The 25,649-nt window shown below is 38.4% G+C and overlaps 1 protein-coding gene across 1 annotated transcript in view; it reads left to right on the forward strand.

Annotated features, from left to right (window-relative positions):
- Window positions 1-25,649, forward strand: part of NKAIN3 (sodium/potassium transporting ATPase interacting 3) — a 597,560-nt gene that overhangs the window by 455,773 nt on the left and 116,138 nt on the right. The window contains exon 4 of the mRNA XM_046642312.1: window positions 3,178-3,375. Within this exon, the coding sequence (XP_046498268.1) occupies window positions 3,178-3,375 (198 nt within the window). The remainder of the gene's footprint in view (window positions 1-3,177; window positions 3,376-25,649) is intronic.

Below are 25,649 nucleotides of genomic sequence, written 5' to 3' on the forward strand. Positions count from 1 at the left end.
GCCTCCCAAGAAATGGGGATTAGGGATATTTATGAAGTAGAGGGGCAGGGTGATCTGAAGTGTGGGAATAGATTATTGGAGGTAAGAAGTGAGGTAATTGATGATCTGTGCAAGTGTAGTCAGGCTTCATGGCTTTTCATAGACAAATGTTCACCAAATGGTGATGTTAGCATGATCTGAGGGTGATTCCGGTTCCCTGACATCAGGAGTTCACCTATTGGACACCTATGAAGGCCCAGATGGTGGGTTGGTAGTCTGGACTGGCCTGAACCAGACAGGGGTAACTGTTAGTTCCTGAAAAATAACTTTGGCATCTGTTACCATGGTGACCCAAGCATCATGGAGATGTTATCTCTGAGGAACCTAGTGGGAGTCAGATAATATACTGCCTGTCTTCATGACTTAAAAATAAGCAGCACAGCTAACAATGGGTGAGTGAACAACTAAAGACTATGATTAATAATTGCCTAAAAAACTTTAGTTACTAGCTACCTAATCATTAATGGCTAACTATCCACTGGTTTCAATGCCAACAAATTGAGAACTACGCTGAGAGATTTTATGAGTGTAATGAATATATATCATTAGTTCACAAATATACTTTTGTTTTATTTATGTAATATAAATTTTAGTCAAAATCACATTGAAAGGAACTTGCAATCCTGCAATAGAAAAGGCCACTGGGTAAAAATGCTTAAAGAATAGAAATTGCTATGAATTTTGAGATTATGCTAGTTCATCCTGAACCGAATGAACTCTATTAAAATGGGAAATAATAGTTTTTCTGTGGTGATCAAGACGAACTGTAAGAGATTAAATCTGACGGCCAGGAAAGGGAGCAGTCAGTGTGCAGTTTGCCTGCAGGTAAATTGCCACGTGTTAAACTGAATTCACTAGCTAGAGCAATTATTTTTCTATAATATTTTTCCTTCTGAGGCTAACTGCAAATGATACATGTAGCAAACCAACAACCAAAAAAAAAAAAAAGATGCAAAATGTTTTATTATCAATGAAGTGCTATATCTGTGAAGGTAACTGAAAGATACATGTAACAAATCAACCACCAAGAAAAGAAAACTATGTAAAATGTTTTATTATTGATATAATCTGAGGCATACTTAATGTACTAATGTACATTACTTAATGTACAATACTTAAGTACTAATGGTACTTCAGATTTCTTTAGCTGAGGCAAATCTAAACCATAGAGTAACTTGGCTTACTCACAGGAACTGGAAATGTTTCTAACCTTGTGATTGACATACATATATACAGCAGAGAATAATAGGGGAGAGTTTCCCCACTGTCCTTGCTCAGGGAGCTCTCAAACTGGTTATTTTCAGTCTAAGCCACTTATAACTTCAAGGGCTTTCCATTTTATACCAGCTTCCTCTATGTTTTCACAGTTCCAAACTCAATTTCTGGCACATAGGAGTGTCCTACACCACTGAGGTAGGGACTGTCCTCACCCTACTGAGGTGGAAATGAGCATCATTTGTGTTGCACAATCATGGGGCAGCCCCTGGGCCTCTGATCAAGATGGCGTTACAGTGCCCACTCCATCATGTCCCCCTGGCACTAGTGACAATAGAATTTGCTCAGTCATGGCTGAGAAATTAACAAGAGTTGACCCTGCGTCTGTGTCCACAGCTTCCCTGAAGCTCCAGTGTCCTGGTCCACAGGCCCCTTTGCCCTCTCTCCATCCTCACATATCTTTCTTCCTTCTCCACAGGGGCAGCTATAATCTTTAGTTTGTTTGGGAGTCAAGAGCCTGGTTCCATATCTATTCTTTTCAGTCTACTGTTGTGACAAAAACATTATGATCTTATTTCTTCATGACTGACACTTCACTAATACTAAAGGGCCTCTCATGAGGATTAAACACTTGGCTGTGGTCTCCTAAGATCTCTGAAAGCTTGCTTTGCTATATAAATATGGAGGATTGCCTTCTTTGTTCTTTTGCCCTGGCTAGGAGTATATTTTCTGGAAACAACTGAGGTGGAAGGACCTATCTCCCTTCCAGAAATAAGGAATTGGAAGGGATTGGGAGTGAGAACACAGTAGGTACTGGGATAGTAACACAGCATCATAGCTGAAACTACAGACTGCATAGGATCAAGTTCTGGGTCTACCACTAGATAGGCAAGTTATTTAATTTATTCATTAGCTAAATTGGGCAGTTTATTTTACCTCTCTGTGACTTACTTTCCACACCTGTGTTAGTGCCTTATGGCTGGTATATAAAATTACCAGAAACCTGGTGTCTTAAACAACAAACATTTAGTCTCGCATGGTTCTGGAGGCTAGAAGTCTGAAATCAGTCACACCAGGGGGCGGTAGTCAAGGTGTTGGCAGGGCCATGCTCCCTCTGGCGCTTTAGGGGAGAATCCTTCCTGCCTCTTCCAGCTTCTCGTGACTGCCAACATTCCTTGGATGCTCATGCCCACGTCACTCCAATCTCTGTAGTCGCACCACCTTCTCTTCTTCTTGTGTCTAATCTCCCTCTGTCTCCCTCTCTAAGGAGACCTGTGATTGTGTCTAGGGCCCACTCAGATAATCCAGTATAATCCTCCCATCTCATGACCCTTAATTTAATCACATCTGCAACATCTTTTATTGCCATAGAAGATGAAATTCACAGTTTCCAGGGACTAGGACGTAAAGATCTTCTGCAGGGACTATTATTCATCCCACTGTAAATTGGTTTAATAACAGTACCTATGTGAACATTAAAGGATATAATACATAAAAAGTGCTTGGAAGAAAAGTGCTTAGAATGATGTCTCCTATGCAATAAAGCACTCAATAATTGTTAGCCCATAATGGTGATGTCAGTGATGGTAAAGCAACAAGAAAATGCAGACAAAAAGTTTCAAAATGAACAAAATAATTTTTTAAATGAACATAAGTAGAGGGCCTCATCTCTGGATTTTTGATGTGTGCTAATGTTAAAATATTATTATTCAAAGGACTGTGTCTCAACACTGAACAATTATAACCCAGTACTTTAGGCATGTGATATGCACAGCCATTTTTGGTTTTGCCTTTTGTTACTTTTCACTTGATATTTAAGTCGTTTCAACAACTTTATTCATCCTGATTCTTCCTAAGGTGAAAATCAAAGATGTGATGTGATACGATTGTCTCTTTTTACCCTCTTGTCTCCTCCTCACTTAGGATACAGACCTAATGACATTCAACATCTCTGTACACCGGTCATGGTGGCGGGAACACGGACCTGGCTGTGTCCGGAGAGTGCTGCCTCCATCAGCCCATGGCATGATGGACGATTACACGTACGTCTCCGTCACAGGCTGCATCGTCGACTTCCAGTACCTGGAGGTCATCCACAGTGCCGTCCAAATACTACTCTCCGTGAGTGTCACGTTTGTGTCATTGTCTGATCAGAACTCTCCTATATTGGCATTTTATATCTAAACTTTCCATCTGCACCCCCCTGGTAGATGATGCCATTATGCTAACATTAGTTATACTTACTGGCAGGTTACATCATTATTCCTCTTGGTATCCAGACACTTTGTTTTTAGAACCAGTTAGTTGCTGTCATTTCTAACTTGAGATACAATCCACATCATTCAGTAAATAGTATCACTGTCCCCGGCAGTGATGCATTGTCCGTTCACTGCCTCAGGCTCTTCTACTATCACTTCTACTACTGCTTCTGCTTCTAATGCATTCTTCTACTACTGCTTGTCAGTTCCAGAGAAAGAGGGATGGAAATGCACCTAGTGGCTTGCTCAATCTAATAAACTTCATATTTCAAATAGTTATTCTTTCAGACAACAGATCCCTTCAAAGAGTCTTACGCATTTTAGTGCCTAAAATTTGGTGTCAGGATACAATTCCACATAGAGAAAGAGAGAGAAGAAAAGGCTTGATTGGACCACAGAAGGTTTACGTGCTGGGGATTTCTTAAAGTTAATTTCTTTCCACCAGATTGTCCCACTGACAATTTGAGCACAGTGTGGAGTGAAATTAAAATATATACCATCATTAAGAATGGTGTTCCCTGAGATCAAACAAGGAGTTGACATGTTGTCTGAGTCAATATACAATAAAGCCATTCTCAACCACACCTTTCATATAAACCAACCATCTCAGTTCTTCTGTCCAATTGCATAATTAAAGTCAGATTAAGAGATGCAGATTCAACAATAAATAAATGTATGACAGCAATATAAGAGATGTATGCCAGTGAAGAATATAACTTGGAATTATTTCTAGAAAAACTTTGAGAAATCCTTGCTATCACTTACCGTATCTGTTGTCTACTGCTGTGTAATAAATCACTCCAAAATGGAACTACTCAAAACAATATCTATTGATTGCTTAGACTTCTGTGGGTCAGGAATTTGGGTGGGGCTCAGCTGGGTAGTTCTTCTGCTCCACATAGTATTGGCTAGGGTTACTCGTGTGAACCTTTCAACCGGGAGCTCTCCAGGGGCCAGAATATCCAAGAAGACCTCACTCATACATGTGGTGCTGGCAGTTGGTCCACATTCTCCTCCACACAGCTTCTCTTTTTGCAGAAAACTTGACAGGCTTTCGGACAGCAAGGTAGCTGGGTTCCAAGTGGAGAAGGCTAAGATGTAAGCATTTATCAAGCCTCTACTTGAGTAATGCTTACCATTGTCCCATTGGCCATGGGGGGGTCATATGAGCAAGCCCAGAGTGAATGCAGGAGGGGTCTAGAGAAAGGTGAGAATACCAGGAGGCATTTGGGGCCACCAATGTGGCGGTCTTACCTCACTTACATAATCTATTAATTATTGTTCTTTAACCTGAATATGTCATGTTTTAAAATAGTTTTAGAGCACATTTGAATTGTAATTTTCTAGAAAAACTAAAGATTAAAGTAAAAGATTTAAAAGTCTTTCAATGTTCTAGTTCAATGAAAGGCAAATTCTACCCTGAATTCAAAGAAGAAGGTTTTACCTCAATACAGAGGAAATTTCTTTCAGAGATGTAACAGGGAATCTGATAATTCTCGGTTTCTATATGCTGTCATTTATCAATATATGTTTATAAGTCTTTCCCTATCCACTGGTCTTTCTTTAATCTCCCAGCAGTTACAAAAGAAACTATGGCAAAGTATTTATGTTTAAATCTTTGTATCAAAAAAATATGGAGGCAAGTTTTCTCTTAAAATCTTTCAGCCTATTTTAAGGTAACAGAGTACCCTATTACCATATACCATATAGATTCTAAAGATTCTTATTAATTTTTTTTTGTTAAGGAAGATTCACCCTGAGCTAATGTCCATTGCCAATCTTCCTCGTTTTGCTTGAGGAAGACTGTTGCTGTGTTAGCATCTGTGCCAATCTTCCCCTATCTTGCATGTGGGATGCCACCACAGCATGGCTTGATGAGCAGTGTGTAGGTCTGTGCCCAGGGTTCCAAACCTGCAAACCCCTGGCCACCAAAGCAGAGTGTGTGAACTTAACCACTACATCACCAGGCCGACCCCTTAACGTTTTTAATATTGAAGGATTTTTCTAGAATCTTTCTTCTTTTCTTTTTTTTTTTTCTTTTAAAGATTGGCACCTGGGCTAACAACTGTTGCCAATCTTTTTTTTTTTTTTTCTGCTTCATCTCCCCAAACCGCCCCTGTACACAGTTGTGTATATTAGTTGCACGTCCTTCTAGTTGTGGGATGTGGGACACCACGTCAACGTGGCCTGATGAGTGATGCCATGTCCGCGCCCAGGATCCGAACCCTGGGCCACCGCAGCGAAGCGCGTGAACTTAACCACTCGGCCATGGAGCCGGTCCCTCTAGAATCTTTCATATGTGCCTATACCCCCTCCTTTTAAAAAGTCATTCATAGTAAATTGCTAAGCCATTTTGTGGTGTGATGGTGTGAAGTCCAAATTTTTATAATGCAGCAGAATGCTATGAAATCAAAAAGCCATTTCTCCATAGTAACTCAATTCAAATGAACAGCAAGGTGAAAGTATTTACTTGATAAGAAGCCGAACTGACACATAAAAACCTACACTAAAGAGAAATACTAAATGAAGTGTATGTTGCCACCTGAAAGTACGTGCCACTTATAAATGAATTCCTCGACATACTCGTCTACATACTCGTCTAGTGGACATTCCAAGCTGTCCACCTGCATACATAGTCCTGACCATACTGTTCAGCCTTCCAGCAATAAAAGGATTAGATGCTGATCTCTGACTTTTCTTGTGTAATATGCCTGTGGGACAAGATTTCCAATATTTTATCTTTTTATATTAAAATGAAATATATCTTGAAATTGTTTTACAACTATCCAATTATGTGGTTGATTTTATATGAGTTTCTTGTATTTTACACTTATTTCTTATAAATATGTTTACATTTACTAGAATTGTGATTTTTTAATCTGACATGGGAATACTTCCTGTATCAGTTGCCTAGGATGTACTGAGATGTCAGTTTTGTTACTGAAAAACAGGAGTGATAGTTGCAAGATTAGCCTGTGCTTCATCAGCAACAGCTAAGCACACAGACAAAGGGCTTTGTGTCGGGCAAGGTCCCATAGGCCCTGCTGCACCAGGAGTTCCCCCGTACTTGCTGGAGGCACAGGAATATCTAGGACACATGGGAGAGACCGATGGAGGCGGCCAGGAGGGTGGAGGGATTCCCTCGGGGTTTCACGGCAGCAGCTCTTTGCAAGTGAGAGGGAAGCGCTTGATTGATTTCCCGTGGATACAGCTCTGCTGGTGAATACTGCCTATACAGTTGTCCTGCATTAAAGTAGAGCGTGGAACTGGAAGAAATGAAATCCCAGTCATAAGCACTTTGCAGGAACTGTGTACAAACTTGATGGAAACAAAAAAAAAAAAGAGCAGAACTCAGAAAGAGGGCAATGGGCTGGGATCCCATATGGGGCTGTCACCCAAGGCTCTGAGGGCATCTGGGACCCACTCAACTGGCCCCAGCACAGTAGCTCATGCATTCTCCCAGAGCCCCTGACCCTGCACAGCAGCAATCTGCCTTGGGCTTCCTTCGCAGGTGCTCAGCTTGAGGGGGAGAGGGAGAGTGGAAGGCGGGGAAGTTCCTGTTGCCCTCGTGTCACCGAGGCCTAGAGCAGGGCTCCTGCAAATGATCAGCAACAGCATGTTACAGATCAGGGTGGAATCCACAGAAAGGCTGTGGACAGTATGAGAGGAGGAGCAAGATTGACTCCCCAGACGAGATGACAAGTCAAAGGCGGTAGCCAGGATCAGGCTGTAGGGTGGTCCTAGTCACTCCCCTCCATGCTCACTGCCCCTGCCTTGGTTCACATGCTCATCATTGGGCACGTGAAGGATGGCCAGTAACCTCCTAAATAGTCTTCCTGGCCCCAGGTCCACCCCACCCACCATCACGCATGCATTTGCTCCCAGGGAGATGATTACAAAGTGCAAATGTGATCGCTCACTTTCCTTTTGATCACCCTTCAAAGATTCCCATTACCTTCGAGATGAAATCTGAATTCGTGCCCTGTCATGAGAGGCCCTTATGACCTGCCGCTTGCCTGACTCCCAGTCTTATCTCCTGCCACTCCCCAAGAGAACCCATCCAGTCTCTGCAGAGCATGACCGTTCCGAAGGCAGCCCTGCTGCCCACACGCAGCCCTCTGCTTGGAAGGGCTCTCCACCCCAAGCGCCCTCTTACCCCAATCTCAGCTCTTCATCCGCCTGGCCACAGTCCACTAGTAAACATCTTCCCCCAAGGTTTCAGGATATGTTCATTTAATTTTTAAAGTAGATAATACATTCACTTAGTTCAAAAATGTAAAAATGTGTGCAGAGAAAATACTCCCTCCCATCCTTGTGCCCCGACTTGCCTGGTTCCGCCATCTCTGCTCCCAGACAGGCAGCCAGTTCTGTTTTTTTGTTTTTTAGTGTTACGCATGTGATTCCAAAATGTCTTTATGCAAATACGACTCTATATCTTTATTTGCCCCCACGAAAGACAGCATATGACATGCAGTTCTGAGGCTTTTCTTTTTTTTTACCTATTATATATTTTGTAGTTATTTTTATATTAGCACATCAGTGTTGCCTTGTTTATTTGATGGCTCCCTATTTATGGACATTTGGACTGTCAACTTCATCCAAATATAATGATTTTGGATGTATATAACATATATATACATAACAATATATGTAACATACGTATATACCTCACATAATATATAATACATAGTATAATATAACGTCAATTATGTATTATAATTATGTGACTATTATACACAGTGTTGTGTCACTGAGAGCATTTCCTAGACCTGCCCGGCTCCCTCACCCCCAGGCTGCACTAGACAGCCTGCCACGTGAGCACACTGTCCCATAATTATTGAGTCTCTGCTCTGTCTATCTTATGAAAGCTCCTTGCAGGCCAGAATTGTGCCCCTTTTTCACTTGTTCATTTCTGTTGTCCCACTGACTAGCAGAGTGATGGCACCTAGAATTTGTTAAATGAGTCAATGACCAACAAATAAGAGGTTCCAAAGTCTGAAGTGGGTAAATGCAAAAGGCAGATTCTATTGATCACAAACTGGCAGCAGTGAGTGCAGACAAAATGCAGGAGCCAGAGTGAAAATTCCCTTCATCTGAGAAATGACGAGAGTGTGGGCAAAAAGTTCTGCAGAGTGCTTGGCACAGAAGCACTCAATAAATATGAGCTTTGTATTGTTAGTACTGATGTTATTACTGCAGTTGCTCTTTGCCTGTCCCTCTTCAAAAACCAAAGCGCTCCCTCCTGGTGCTATTCTATCTGTTGAACTCTTAGTTCTTTAATCCCACACCTGACACCCAGTACCTGCATGAAATGTGTCATTTATATGATGTTCATAGGACGCACAATCATAAATCCCTATTCTGAAGACGGAACTTTTATTTAACATGTGTCTATTTTCCACATTCTGGCTTCCTAGAATTCTTTCCTATCTCTGCCTCTCAAGAGCATTTGGCTCACTTTTCATATTTGCATGAAAAACCTCAGAATTGCTTCAGTGACACAAGGGTTGAAGCAGCCAGTTAAAGGCCAGTAGTGAGCTCCTGAGGGCTGTGGCTTTGACTCCTTATTTACCCCGTATCCCTAATGCCTCAGGCTGTACCTAGCTCCAAGTGGCCACTCATTCAGTTGTTAAGTAAATTGTCACATAAATTTTCTGGATTTTAGATTTACAAAATGCAAAGTACATAATTTTTAAACATTGGATGTAATTTAATGAGGCTATGTTTTGATTTTGTTTCATTTTGTTTCATACCATTTGGTAAAGGGAACCCATGCAAAAAACATTCTTCCAAATTATTTCTGATGCGGATGCTATTTGACTGGATTGGTGAGGGTCCCCAGGTGCAGGGAAGAGGAAAGTCAATCTGCTCCAAGACCATAACTCGACCTTTGAATTTGTCCTTCCACATCCACGTGTTCTTCATCATGAGCGTGACTTCACTAGTTTGGCCTACCTTCATTGCTTTGCTCTCATTAAGGGGAGTATCAAAACAGTTTCTGGTGAAAATTTAGAACTGTGTCCAAATTCCATACTGAACTGTACATATTTTCAAATCAGTTTCTCACTCTGCAAATGTAACACTACAGATTTAAGGAGGAAACATGTATATGACATTAAATACTACAACCCAAAATGTTACACTTTCTTTTTCTACTAGAGAATATGAATAAAATATTTCTGGTTGAAGAAATCTCTATTACCATTTAATATCACTTTACAGTGCTATATTTTACTCATTTAATTCCCAAACATCTGAACATGAAATCTTACAAAACTAAAATAAATAAGTAATGAAAATTTATATTTGTATCACATATGACTGGGAAAAGGTTATTATCAATAATATGATGAAATCATTTAAATAAATAATAATAATATGAAATTTTAATAATCAAATCAACGAAGAATGTGAACAAAGGTAATCATATAACAGAAAATCCAAATTGTAAACAAAGGTATAAAATATGATTATCCTTCATAGTAACTTGAAATGTGCAAAGTAAATTTGAAAAATTATTTTCACTAATTTAACACCTTTAAAAAATAATAACACATAGCATTGAAAAATTGTTCCGTACTTACTTATAAAGACAGTCTTTATGAACATGTCCATAACTTTTGGCCCTGTAACTCCACTTCATGGAATTTCTCCCAAGAAAATGATTCAACAGAAACAAAAGGCTACTGCGTGATGTTTCTTTCACAGTTATTTATAGTAGCAAACCTGTGTAGATCTAAACATATACGATGAAAGACATAGTATAACATTTTGTGTATATCAAACTGATTACTAAATAGGTAGCAATAACCATGTTAATTTTAAGGCCATATATATAACATGAAATGGTATTTATGATTTAAATAAGCAGTCAAAGAAGAGAAGAAAGAGACAAAAAAAGATATAGAATTATGTATATGCTTTCCCAAAAATGTTTTTAAATATTGTATCACATTTTCAATAATACTGACTAATCATCACATGATTTGTATAGAAGAGTGGAAGAAATTTTATGATTGTTTTCCTTAGATTATTAAACATTCCTATATCTCATAATATTTATTTGATCATTTGGAGGCATTGTTAAATCTTAACTATAGCTAGTTATTCTATTTCAGTGGACTGCCTACGTCTGAAGTCAAAGGTCAATAATACAAATATGCAATTTAAGGCCCTTTTTAATTTTCAATATTACTTATTTTCTGATAAACAGAGCCATATGCTTATGTTAACTATTAAACAAGATATATATATTTTAAAGGAACTCATTTTTATAGCTAGTAGACAAATCCTAATCTCTAAACCTGGACGAGATCTTTAAAACTTACCTTATCTACCTCTCCTTGGAGCTAATTTCACCTATACATTGTCTTGAATCCTCACTGTCAAGATATTCTCCTCCACATCTGAGAGGTGACAAGTCTCATTCTTTAATGTCTTTGGAGGTTGTCACCATGGTCAGAGCTGGAGGTCAGAGCTCTGAGAATTGGTTTTCCATCATCCCCGTATTCCTTGCATGGCATCTATCTAGTCATGTCAGCATTCATCACCGTTTGTCCTTCCTATCAGACACATTCAGCTTGAAGATAAATTAAAACTCAACAGAGAAGAGGGAAAGGTAACAGTAAACCACAAGGTATCCTGTGGATTGCTTATCCTCAAAAGGCTGTATAGATATTCGTTCCATCTGCTTACAGCAAACGACACAGTGACGGGAGTAGATAATGCTATTGCTAATTCAGTAACATATACTCACATAGTGTAAGAATGTAAGTCAAAAGATAAGCTTTGGAAATAAGTTCCAATTGATGTCAATTATACCCCTCCAAAAATGTAAATATAGCTACAAGGTGTTTTTTGTTTTATTTCTGTGTTAACATTAGCACTTATTGAACAAACTCTTGGTATGTGCATGAAACTACTCTGAGTGCTTTGCAAATATAAGCTCATTTCATCCTCAAAATTACTCAAGAAGTAGATATTATTTTACTCATTTTACAATTGTGAAAACTGAGACACACAGAGGAGTTAAGTAACTTGCCAAAGGTCACACAGCTTGTGAGTGACTGAAGCTGGACCTCAAACCCGGACAGTTGGACATCAGAGTCCATGTTCTTAACTCCTTTGCTGAGCTTCTTTATGACATTGGAAAGAGAACCTCCAATATCCTTACAGCCCTTTGCTGAGGTCAGAGCTGTAAGGCTGTGGATCTCCTACTGCGTCGGTCGGGTTTACTTGGCAGCTCTGCTATCTGAAAGTAATGGAAATCAATTAAGAATTATCTGATAGTTAAAAGATTTATGGAGCGAATAGTTCAAAATGCTTCCTTCCACCCTTGAAAACATCTCCCACCCACCTTTTTGTTGCTCAAAAATGGAGGATATCAACACTTGTAAAATGCTAGATATATCAGACTCCTTGTTTTCTTGCTTGCTTGCTGGGGCTTTGTAGGTGATAGTAAGAGGAAAGAAACCACAGTCAACATCTCCTGCCCTGAATGCTCCCCAGAATCACCCTTCCCCAGAGAATCCATTTTTATATGAAATAGATGATTTCTGCCTGTACCAAATTTTGAGCACCTTCTAAGTGCTACCTAGAAGTATTGAGTATTTATATCAGTTAATTCCTATACACTGCCTCTGGTCTCTATATTCATTCAATTCCATCCTCAGAAAACTAAATCAACAGTTTTCATTAAATTTCCATATAAGAGCCATTTATTGGACCATCAAAATACTTGAAAGAGCTTTGTGGTTGTTGGGGGAGAATTGTCATGTCAACAATACTGAAAAGGCTTTAGCAGAGACATTTGTGTTCAGGAACCAGAATCTACCTGGTCAGTAAAATTGTTTGGTAAACTGATTTTAAGTCATTTCTTTCCAGTATTCATGTCTATGCAGTATACTTTCTCGGTCTTTGAATTTTGCATAGATTTTTTAACATATTGAGATATAATATTCACATATCATACAATTCAACCATTTAATGTGTACAGTTCAATAGTTTTCAATTCATAGATATGTGCAACCATCACCACAGTCAATTTTAGAGCACATTCATCACCTCAAAAAGAAACCTGTACATTTCTTTAAATAAGCTCTTTACCCCTTTCTCCCTCTCTCTCCTTCTGAGACTTCAATGATGCATCCATTATTTCTTTTGATGGTATTCCATAATTCCCAAACAATTTCTTCATTCCTTTTCATCCTTTTTCCTTTTTGCTCTTCTGACTGGATAATTTCAATTGGTCTGTCTTCTCTCTCACTGAGTCTTTCCTGTGCTTGTTCAAGTCTGATGTTAAAGCTCTCTATTGAGTTCTTCAGTTTAGTCATTGTATTCTTCAGCTCCAAAATTTCTGTTTGGTTCTTTTTTATGTTTTCTATATAAATGTATCAAATCAACACATTGTGAACCTTAAACTTACATGATGTTATATGTGAATTGTATCTAAATAAAACTGAAAAACATTAAAAGATAAAAAATAAATTTAAAAGAAAACCTGCACCCTTTTAGCTGTCATTCTCTAACCCCTCATCCTCCCCAACCCTAAACAGCTATTAATCTACTTTCTGTCCCTATAAATTTGCCTATTCTGGAGATTTCATATAAATGAAATCATATAATAGGTGGTTTTCTGTGTCTGGCTTCTTTCACTTAGCCTGTTTTCAAGGTTTACCCATGTAGCATGTATCAGAACTTCATTCTTTTCTATGGCCAAAAAATATTCTATCATACATTTACTTTTAGTACTTTTGTCTGCTATAAATACATGTACAAGATTTAGCAAAATGTTCAGAACTACAGTTCAAATATATATTGCCGTCACCTGCTCACTGATAAAACCCTAAGTAGAATGTAGGCAATCCAACGTTTGTTTTGTCTAAATCTATATCCATGCTTTGGAAACATCTAGGTTAAAGATAGTGATGCTCAGCTCTTATGTAGATGTTCAGTCGTACATAAATCTAATGCTAATAGGTATCACTTGTACACAGCATTGAGGGGTTTTAAGAGCTCAAAACGTGTGAAAATTTAAAGTTCATATTCCTGATATGCCATAACATTCTCCTTAATAATATGTGTATGATTGGATCTCATTCTATATGTTAATTAGTTATCACAGACGTTTATGTTTCAAACCACAAACCCATACCATTTCCAAAGGACAGAATCCAGTCTCCCAAGGCCCAGAGGCTCATGATTATCTCAGACATTTTGCAGATCTTCATAAATTATTACTGCCCTGCTTGTTTCAAATAATCTGCTAAACATTGATTATTAAATGCAGAAGTGAGTTATGACATTTGGTAGATTTAAATACAGTTTCATCAGAGAAAGGCAAAGCTTAATTCGAAATCGTATCTAGCACGAAAACCCATTAATATAGAAAATCTGAGTATGTTTAATAATTAATCAAGACAAATATTGTGACTGTAGGCTTATGGAGATATTAGAAGCAAGAAAGTTAATTTTATTGATGCTTTATTTAGTGTAATTTAACGTAATTCAGACGTTGGCAGACATTTCATTTTAGCCCTAGGTAGGAATAATTATTAGGTTAGAAAAAAGTAGCTTTCATAATAACAAGAATTAATTCAAAAACATTTACACTCTCACTTTAAAAGACAAAATTTTGTATAAATTCCGTAAAGAAAATCTTGTTATGTCACTTTTCGTATTCTTTCCAACTGAAAACAGTCAGTGTACTATTCATTCAGAAAAACCCTCAGTAAGCCCCTACTCTCCTCAAAGCCTTGGGGATGAGAGGATGGAATAAACCAAACAAACAAGTTGAATTTGACATGGTCCTCCTCATGGAGGACCTCATCTTCCCATCTTCTGGGGGAGATGAGGCAGGCAATCAAAGTGCCATAACAGGACAGAAAATGAGAGTTCCATAATTGAGTTTCCAAGTGCCACCAGGGTTCACAGGAGGAAGTCACATTCGGGGAAGCTGTGATATTTAACCATAGTCTAAAGAATTCACTCTAGCAAGTAAACTTTTTTTTAAGAACCAAACTTTAATATTTCAAGGACCTCCCAGGTGAGTTACCAGTGTGGTTGCAGAAGCTTCCATTCAAGCCACCACAGTGAGAATCAAGAATTCTGAAAGTTAAAGCAATTACCTCTTGGGATATTGTTTTTATGTATGTCACAAAGTGCAAAGAAGGAAGCATTTAGCAGAGCAAAAACAAGCAGCAGGTTGATTGTCCCAACAAAAGGGCAGAGAAACTCCTTCTAGAGTTCACAGTCCCCGGATACAGAATTCCCTCAGCCAAAGAGAGTTCCAGGCATGGGTTTTGGCTGATTCTTGTTACAGCTGGCTGAGGGCGGGCTCAAGGAAAACCGAGGTTCAGATTCCTCTGGCTGCAGTTGGATCTTGCAACAAAAAGAACCCTTGGTTACATCTCACATGTTTTCCATACCGAAGAAACAGCATAAGCAGAGAAAAAAAAAATAAGAAATCAAGAGAATAGGGAGTAGTTCTCTTTGGCTTGAGCAAAAAGTATATGCACAGAAGTAGTGGCTTAAGTTGGAAAGAAAGGTTGATGGAAGGGCTCAAATGCCGATTTAAGGCTTTGGGCTTTTATCCTAAGCGGAATAAAGAACTATTTGTGGCTTGTAAGCAGATAAATGATATACACACAACTCGGAATTCAGGAAGCCGTTCTGATAGGCGTGTGCAGGATGGATCAGATAAGCAGGAACACATAGCAGGTTTTTCTTGTAACAGGCTGGGCCCGTATGCCCCAGAGTGTCCTTGGAATACCTATCCTACAAACTGAACCTCAAGAAGGATTCCATGGTGACCTAAGTTTGACTGATGTCGTGTTATATCCACTCCTTTGAGACTCACTATGTAAATTAGCATATTCAAGCTTCTGAGAAAACCCACTAATAAAAAAAAAAAAAAACTCATGGAAGTCAAGGACTGAGGGACTCATGGATTAAAGGAGACTGAGGAAACATGACAACTAAATGAAACGTGATATTGGACAAAAAAACCAGACATTTGTGCAACAGTTGTTGAAAACTGAATAGTCTGTAGATTAGATAATAGGATTGTACCAAGGTTAATTTCCTGGTTTTTATAATTGTAGTGTGGGATGTGAGATGCTAACATTTGAGGAATCCTGATGAAAGATATACAGGAATTCTTTGAACTACTTTTTCAAATTTTCTGTAAATCTGAAATTATTTCAAAATGAAATTTTAAAAAAATACTTTTTGATTGAAAAGAAAATACTGCATTCCTAAACAATGTTTTCAAAGGAAATACTTTGGGAAATACTGGCTTAAGGAAACATTATGAGGTATCAGTGGTAATGGAAATCAGAGGATAGATCCCCAAAACATTACTGATCCTTGGCAAGTGACTGTGAAGGCAGGTGAAGGAGACAGGAGCGCCGCTCAGCCCACGTGCCCTAGGACTGCAGAGGAGTCTACATGCAGAGAGCAGCTCGCAGAAAGAGCCGGATTGACAGAGAGAATACATGAGGTTAGATCTGGACACGTGATCCATCTTGACTCCATTCTTGCTCTTAACATTTCTTAGGTACATACATATTTTTAAAACCTAATTGCCTGTTTGTGATAAAGAACTACCCTCTCTCTCGCTCTCTCAGTCAGTATAGCCTCCTCATTGCAATGAGTGGCCGGAGAGCAGAAATTAGAGACCAGTTTATCCAAAAGAATTCACAAGAATCTAATGAATTTTTGAAAACATGGGTCTATTTTTTACCTTCGTGGTATTCAAAACTAAACAATACCACGTGTTTTTATTAAAGTTGTTGGAATTCTACACTTAAAATATGGTTCCTGGAGATTCTAAAATGCTTCCTCAATTTCTATCACTCGAGTATTACTAGTAAAGACAAGGTTACTCACATTCATTTTTCTACAGCCTGTCAAACAATGTAGATTCAAAGTGATCTTTTAAAAATTATATTCTCTGTACCAAGCAGTCAGACACATCCCCGGGCCAAATATTGGATGAAATGTGAAAATAACGGGTTTATGACTGTCTGAATTTTTAGCTTTTATATAAATGTTTATTTTTGTGGAAACTTATTAACACAATTCCTTACAAATTTAATTATGTAGAACCTTCGGGGGATGGGTTGTTCTGGAAATCTGAACATAGGGATTGGTCTGAAGTGTTGAAATTTTTAAATGTTAACAGTGTTTAATTTAGTAAAGGTAGAGACCAAGTGAATGCTCTTCATCAAGGGAGTAACATAAGCAGAAATGTGCTTAAGGAAGTTGAATGAGGTCGCAGTTGTGGGCTTGAGTTCAGAAGACTTGGAGTTGGGAGGACAGCCATGCAGGCAGGTGAGAGGTAATGAAGCCTGAGCTAGAAGAGCGTGAGGAAAATGAAACTAAAGAGACATATGCGAGAGGGATCCAATCAGGAGAACTTGGTCACTAACTAGAGAAGAAAGCAATGGAAAGGAAAATCCCAAAGGGAACACTCAGGTTTTCAGCCCAGGTGACAAGTAAAATTGTGGTAATATTCAGAGAGAGGGAAACAATGAATGGAAGATTATTAAGGGTAAACTTAAGTCATTTCATTTAATCTATCACATAATTTAAAAATTGTAAAAGAGTTTAATTTTAATTTGAGGAGGAAAGTAACAGAATGGGTCCTGGCAATCAGAGACTTTGGCTAACGCTGAGAAGCATGAAGCCTCTGACCCTGCCGATGAGGATGAAGGGATGGTTGACCCCAAATGGATAACGTCAGATACCGCTTAGCACTTCATATCTGCTATTTCCTACTGTTGCTTACTTTCTATTTAGTTTTCTTATTTCTCCTAGTAAGTTTTTCCTAGCATACAAAAACAAAATTTTTTTTGCTTTTTTTTACCAGGAGAACTTAGCAACACGCCTTGGACATGAGAGGCTCCCAATGTAAATTGCATAATTACTGGTTTATGAGATATTTATATCTAGGTAAGCAAAACTAAGCAAGCTAATTGTAGAGACTCAAAAGTCATCTGAAGGAAATAAAACTGTGCTGTGAGGGAGTGACTTAGGGTGTGTTATGCTCTCTATAATTTACTTTAAGATAGTATAGCATGTAAACAATGTGCTATGCATGCGGGTTAGCTTTACTATATATGCTGGGGGGAAGGGGTTAGTGGTGGGTCTGTCGTGATGGTGGGTCTGTCCTGATGGGTTCACACTTCTAGTATCCTAATCAGGAGGTTAGTTCACATTTGAAAGACTCTTAAACAAACCTACCTGTCAGAGACAGCTGCAAAAAGCTTTCAGCATCTTTTATCTGATCACCAGAAAGTGTTTTATTGCATACTTGATATTAGAAATGTTGTTTTGTTGGTTAAACGAAGGGTTCTCGAGTTATGTGAATTGGCTAGAAGTATTCTTCAGGCACTCCTGGCTGCTTTGCATGCACAGAGCATATAAATCTGGTGAGCCCACTGGGCCCTACACACTCTGGAATGGGGCTCTAGAGTTTGGGTTCCCTCCAGCCCTTTGTTCAGAAACTTGCAGATCCTGTTGCCTAACTCTGACTCAAAGTATGGCTACATCTTGCTACTAGAATATTGTCAGAAGCAGCTTGTCAGATGCTCAAAAGGACAGAGAGCTGGGACTTCATTGAGCTTGCAAAACAAGTTTTGTGACTAGTTTTACACTGTTTGCTGAGAAATATTGATATGTATTTGGCGGAGTTTATACTGAAACTTGCTTGATTTCTGGTAGCAAGGTTGTGGGAGAGAAGAACTTTAGCCCTTGACTTCTTCTAAATATCTACTCAAAAAAGGACTTGATTATGAATGATCAAATTGTTTTAGTCAGTACTTACCAGAGTAGCCAGAGAAGACGTCTCTTAGGAAGTGGCATTTGAGCTGATACACAAATTAAGTCATTTAGAGTCGGGCTAAGAATATTCCAGAGGAAACAGAAAGATTCAAATGGCTAGAGCTTAGGGAATAAGGGAGAGAGTGATGAAAGATGAAGTCAGAGAAGTACGTAGAGGTTAAAGAAGACATGGTACAGGATTTGAGTTAGATTATAAGACACTGGAAAGACGTTACTGTGTTTCAACCAGGAGCGTGGCCTGATCTACATTTAGGCAAGTCTGGAGCTGTTTGGAGAATGGATTGCAGGAGAATAAGTGTAGAAGAAAATAAACCACTTTATAGGCTATTCCACTAGACTTCAGGAGAGAAGATGGTGTCTCGGACTTGGGTGGTAGCAGTGGAGATTGGAAATGCCTAGACAATAGCTCTTGCAGGAGGAGAGGAAGTGGCATGTGAAGAAAAGGAAGAAATAAGGATGGAGCTTAGGGTTTCGATTTGAGCAGTGGGGTAGATGCTGCTGCTAGGTCCTGAGATGACAGAGTCCGGGGATTTACCTCCACTGGTAACTTTGATCTCTTCTCAACAAATAAAATAATAGCAATCAAACATAGATTATTCAAAACTAGTTTTAATAATTAGAGAACTATTTCCAGATATATCGTGAAACTTACATAGTCAGCCTAAAAGAAGCATCATCTAGAAGTAGAAGGTATTCCTTCTCAGATTGGAAAATCCTGTCATTCTGTTGGTTCAAAATTGATAGTCATTTCATAATGGTTTAAAGCAATTAGTACAGTATTAGCTAGTCGCTTTTGACTAAAAGTAAAATTGATTGCAAGAAAGCTACAGGGAAATGGTGCACTTTATTTAAGTTGATTAATGTAAATAGCTCTTTCATTTAAAATTGACTTATATAAAATTCAAGCAAATATTTGCAATGCATAATTATTACTTAGTAGCAAAGATAATCAGGAAGTCTTGCAGATGGTGAAACATGAACAATTAAAATCCTTGGGATACACAACAGCTTTTAATTAATCAGCTAAACTAATCCCAATAAGTAGAAAACTGTGTTGTAAGGCTTGGCTGTAAATAATTTTAAAACCAATGATAATAAAAAAAAAAAATCATCGCTATCATTTACTGGGTGTATACTATGTGCCTGGCATCTTTCTTTGAGGAGTTATCTTGCCTAACCTTTTCAAGAGTAATGCAACAAAGGCATTATTACCTCCAATTTACATATGAAGACACTGGGGCATAAAATAAAATCTTGTCCAAGGTCCTGTGGTCAGTGATTGAGGAGGGGGCATCAAACTGGTTCTGTGGTATCCCAAAACTACTGTGCTTATTGATGATACTTCGTTAATACATAAAATAAAAGGTAATAGTGATATAAATGTATCTTCTAGTATATGGTTTGGAAAGATATTAGAGTTCTAAAGAGTCAATTTGCAAATTTTGTTCATCTGTTTCACAATTTCATGTAACTCAGAATCTTCAAATTGTGAGATTTCTGTGTCCCAGCCGTACTGGACAGAGGAAACAAATTCTATTCCAAATTATTCCCATTAATGGAGTGGATCATCACACTGAAAATACAGACTACTAGATAGCTTTTTTAGGTAGGATTTTGGAAGACCCTTCTGTGCTTACATGTGAACATGAAACTGTGCACGAAAAACAGAGGGAAATGAGAGAGTGGGGGTTCAATTTATAGACAGATTTCAGTCTTGTAACCCAGAACCCCTTCTCAACCATCAGTACTTCCTTCAGCCTCTGTAACTTTCAGATCGGTGGAAACACCCTGTCTATGCACAATTCACCTGCCTCTAATCCGGAAGTGTGCTCTCATTTGACTCTGTCTTTCCTGGAGTAAACAAGGAATATTCAATTTTGATCTTCTTTCCTCACCTTTGAATCAGGATTTATTTTTGTATTGGAGCTACACTGTAAGAAAGGAGGAGTTAATAAAAATTACACAACTTTCATATGACAAAATGTTAATTAAATTTTCAATACATAACTATATATATGGCCATACATATATATATATGTATATATATGTATACCTGAATGTTTCTGTCCCCTCCAAAATTCATGTTGAAATCTTAACCCAGAAAGACGGTTGTATTGGGAGGTGGGGCCTTTGGGAGATGCTTAAGCCATGAGGGTAGAGCCCTCATAAATAGGATTAGTGCCCTTATAAAAGAAACTTCACAGCTATCCCTAGTCCTTTCCACCATGTAAGGACACAGCAAGAAGGCGTCGGCTATGAACCAGGAAGAGGGCCCTCACCTGACCCTGCCGGCTCCTTGATCTTGTACCTTCCAGCCTCCAGAACTGTGAGAAATACAGTTCTGTAGTTTATTAGCTACTCAGTCTGTGTTATTTTGTGATAGCAGCCTGAACGAACTAAGACAACTAAGTTAGGCCAAAATATTTATTTCTGAACTGTTTCAATACTACTTTTCAAACGACTTGAATCTTCATTGTTTGTTTTATTGCCATAGTAATTATCAACAACAAATATTAATTGAGCATTTACTTTTGGCCTAGGCCTAAACTAGGTAGATTTTCTATCTCAATAAAACAGATATAAGACACGTTGACATGGTCTTAGGCTGAGAACTGTTGGCGATTAGAATAACATAGAGGAAAAGAGAAAAGAATAATTTTCTACTAACTATTATGTGCGGGCACCATTCTAAGCACTTTATAAACATTAACTCATTTAATCTTCCTAACAATTCTATTATTACCCCTTTTACAAATAAGGAAAGTAAGGCAAGAAAACACTATACAGCTTCCCAAGGTCACATGGCTAACATGTGGCAGAATTGAGATTTGAAACCAAATACTCTGGCTCCAAAAGACACATGGTTAAAAGCCTGTGTTCTGCTCTTCTAACAGAGATTGTCTTCGGAGTTGGCTTCCAATTAGATATACAGACATTTGAAGTCCTCTTTGAAGTCTGGAGGTGAGGGGGGTTCTAGGTTCTGCAAACCAGACGCTAAAACAAGGACTTGAATGCAAGTAGTTGATTTAGAGGTGATCCCAGGAAGCACAGTGAGAAAAGCTGGTAAGCAGAGGGCTGTTGAGCAAGTTATCACTGTGAACAGATGGCTCAAGCCCCTAGAGATCCTCCTCCTGAGTTCTGTGTGTTCCCATCCTCTCTGGTTGAGCATGTCCCTAGTAATCTTAAAACCCTGACATTCCAGCATGTCCTACCCAGGGCCTGAGCAGGCACTATTGGGCCAGAGAAATCTCTCCAGCCATGAATCAAAAGGTCAGTGTATAGGGGAACCACAGCTTCAGGTTAACTCACAGGTAAGCCAAGGGAATAGGGAGCAGAGGATCAACAGCAAATGCCAGAGTAAGAAAGAGGGGACATTTGTTGTCTTTGTCTGTCAGCTTCCACATCCCAACTTTTGATAACAGCACCTCAGTTGCCTTTTAGAGAACTACACATCTGCTCTTTCTCTCTGCGTGGTGAAGGTGGGCTCTGGTTCGGGCAGGGCTAATCCCACTGCCCTCCAGCTCCAGGGTTGGATATGGGACCTAGGAATTACCAATCCGCATATTCCTTCCTCTGGCCCCAGTGATTGGTTCAGGGATAATCATGTGAGGTAAGCTGATCCTGAGACTCAGCTCCTCGATTCTTAACTTTTAGAAAACGTAAATTCTTCTCCCCAAAGCTGCTGAATTAGGAGGGCTGGCATCTGTAAATGCAGGTGACCACCTTATGGAGAGGGCCTACCTAGAGGAAAAGAGAGCCATACAGAGACAGAGGGAGACACACAGATGGAGTCCTGGATTGAGTCATGCCTAAACCACCCCTAGTTTTTGAAGTTTGAATTACATAAATCGATAAATTCTCTTTTTTGCTTGAATCATTTTGAAGAGAGTTTCTGTTACCAATACCACTTTTTCATAAATTTTTTGAGCGCCTGACCTGTCTCTTAACTTCTGAGTGTTTATTTTGTACCTATATAGGACCTCAGAATTTTTCATGGAAAAGGACCTATGAAGCCATCTGGAACTGTGCTATCCAGTGCAGAGCCACATGTCATCATAGGGCAAAGTGTAGCATGTCCAAATTGAGATGTACATGTAAAATAAAACTTTAAAAATACTGAATTTTGAAGACTTAGTACATAAAAAAGAATATAAAATATTTCATTGATAATTTTTCTATATTGATTATACGTTGAAATAAAAATAGTTTGGATATATTAAATAGAATATATTATTTAAACTAATTTCACCTGCTTTTTATTTTTTAATTTGGCTACTAGACAATTTAGCATCACATATGCAGCTCACATTATATTTCTATTGGACAGTGCTACTGTGTGGCATCCTGACAAATGGTGAGGCAGCCTCTTCTTGATCATACAGCTCATTACCCCTCTAGGCAGCACAATCCATTATTGGACTGCTCTAAGTATTAAAAATGATTTTTTGTCTGTAAATCCAAATCCATCGCCTTGGAACTTCCATCTATTGGCACTAGTCCTGCCTCCTGAGTATCAAGAGTATCCACTTTTCATTCACATCTAGCTCTTGGGTTTGTTTCTGGAAGATTACCATCCACCTCATCTCACAGTCTTATCAAATAGGACACCACAGACATTTTTGACAAGTGCTTTGCTGATAGGAACCCGTATTTGCATTAGAAACAGTTGCAGGTTTACTAGTCATGATCTTTTTTAGACCTAATGCAAAACCTGGCTCTGTCTCCTTCTTTTGGAGCTATAGACTTCTATTTGAGACCTAGGAAGCTCTCTCTGTCCCACAAGGTGTGACCTAGAGAGAAGTAGAAGGTACGGTCATCCAGCAGATGCTTTTGCCTGCCCTGAGTTCTGTCATGGGAAGTGAATGTGGACTTTAGGCTGAGAAGAGGACAGTTGTAAAAGGGAATGGTATTCTGAGTCCATTTTCATCAGACAACAGAGTCTGCTCCAATCCAGGCCTCATAAGGCAGGCTGATGGTTACAATAGGTGAGATGGGCTTCTTTGTCATTAGTCTTCTTAAAGAAGTACCAAGAAATTTAATTCCTTTTCTAAATTTAAAAATCAAAATATATAGGTAGAATGCCACAGATTGCTACTTAAGTATGTCATGAAAATTTCAAGGTTCAAGTTCTTGATGCCTATTTTTTGATCAAATAGAATTAAAACCTTTCAAGATAAAAAGTCATGGTTTAAAACACCATTATTGTCTGTGATTTTAACGTATTCAGAGTATTTTCCTTGCAAAGTTGTGGGCATCCATGATAAACTAATCCTTTTTAATTGGAATTCCTTGTATTTCAGGATATTAACACTGTTGAAAACAAAAGCACGTCTATCTATCTGTCCAAAATTGACTCTGTTTTCATTTCTTATTGTTGCAACTTAGATTTCATCACTAACACTTAGAATCCGCATTTTAGTCTAGAGAGCAAGTAGAAATTTTTCTTGTCTAGGGAAGGCTTTTCATTGCAAATATATTTCCTAATGAAGAAGCTAAATAAAACAAGTTCAAAATTCCTTCCAAGCACTAACTGGAACATCCAGGTTTTGTGGGCACAATATTATGCCCTGATTATCCAGACATGTAAATTAAGAAGTAATAAATTGTGTGGTGATGAATCTATTTCAAAATATCAATAGATACAAAGACACTTCAGTGCCCTTTCAAATCCCACATTTGTCCTGTTCAATTCCTACCGACGTCCACAGATTGAAATTCTGTCTACATGATGCCCAAAATATTTAGTTAATTCAATTCATTCAACTCAGTTAATTTAATATGAAAAATATATGTATGTAATATAGAGGCTCACCAACTAATTGACAAGCTAATTTTTCCAAAAGAGTTGATCAAAACAGTCCCACCCTAAGAAGGTTTTATAATCTAAAGAGCCAGGGATTCTGTCTCATCTCATTATTCCTTCAACAAGTTATTGTACTGCTTCCTTCCATTGAAAGATAATCAGTCAGCATCCTATAGTGCCTCTCTTACCCCAGTACAATGAACATTCTCTATGTCACCAAATCCAAAATTTCTAAAATCTCATTGTCACTAGCATAGCAAAAGAGTACAGCTGATTCTCCTAAACAGTGTTGAAATCCCATCATCCTCTAAAAAGCCTCCTATTTTACACCTTTCCAACTCCCACCACAGAGCAGTTAAGCACTGAGATCCCCAATGACCTTTCTTTAGTGATAGGTGGATCCTAAGGTGACCCCCAATAATTCTCTGCTTCTAGTATTTATGCTCTTGCATAATCTCCTCCCCTTGAGTGTGGGGAACACCTGGGATTTGCTTCTAAACAGTAGGATATGGCAAAGATAATTAGATGACCATCCATGATACATTACATTATATGGCAAAAGTGATGAGATGTCACTCCCATGATTATTTTATGTTATATAAAACTGTGAGACTGCACATGTACAGGAGAGAATGGAGGGGGCACAAGCTCTACAAACATCCGTAGTGGGCAAGGTGACGGCACTCATATGAAAGAAAGACCTGAGAGCACAGAAGAAAGTAAAAGCCAGGGAAGATTTGAAAATTTTCTGAAGTTTGAACGTACTTCACAACCCACACATAGATGCGTCAGCAGAGGGTAGAAGTTTTACTGGCATTAGTTGTTTAAGCAAACTCTTAATCCATCATCAACCAACCACCAGGCTATGCACACATAGTGGTGATTTCTAGGATCCAAGGATAAAAAATAAAAGAAGATTTAAAAAATAAACAAAAACAGAGCAGAGGCCTTACCAGCCACATACCAAAATTAAGCCTTGACAAGTTATTTTTAAACAAAACAACAACCCACAGGGGAAAAAAGCAGAATCCAGAGTTGCTGTGATATATTATCTAAATGTTCAGTTTTCAAAAACAAACAAAAAAAATGCGACAAGTGAAAAAACAGGAAAGTGTGATCCATACTCCTTGGGGGAAAAAGTAGTCAATTGAGATTATCTCTGAGTGACCTCAGATGTTGTATTTAGCAAAGACTTCAAATCACTAATTATAAAAATGTTCAAAATTAAAGGAAAACGTGTAAATTATTAAAGGAAAATATAATGACAATGACTCAACAATAAGAAATCTCAATAAGGAACTAGAAATTTTAAAAAGAACCAAATGGATATTCAATCATTGAAAATTATAATAACTGAAATGAAAAATTCACTAAATGGGTTTCATCACTGATTTGCAATGACAGAAGAAAGAATCATTAAACTTGAAGAAAGAGAAATAGAAATTGTCCAATCTGATGAATAGAGGGGAGGAACAAATGGACAGAACCTT

This window comes from Equus quagga, chromosome 16 (assembly GCF_021613505.1).
Source record: "Equus quagga isolate Etosha38 chromosome 16, UCLA_HA_Equagga_1.0, whole genome shotgun sequence".
Classification (NCBI taxonomy): Eukaryota; Metazoa; Chordata; class Mammalia; order Perissodactyla; family Equidae; genus Equus; species Equus quagga.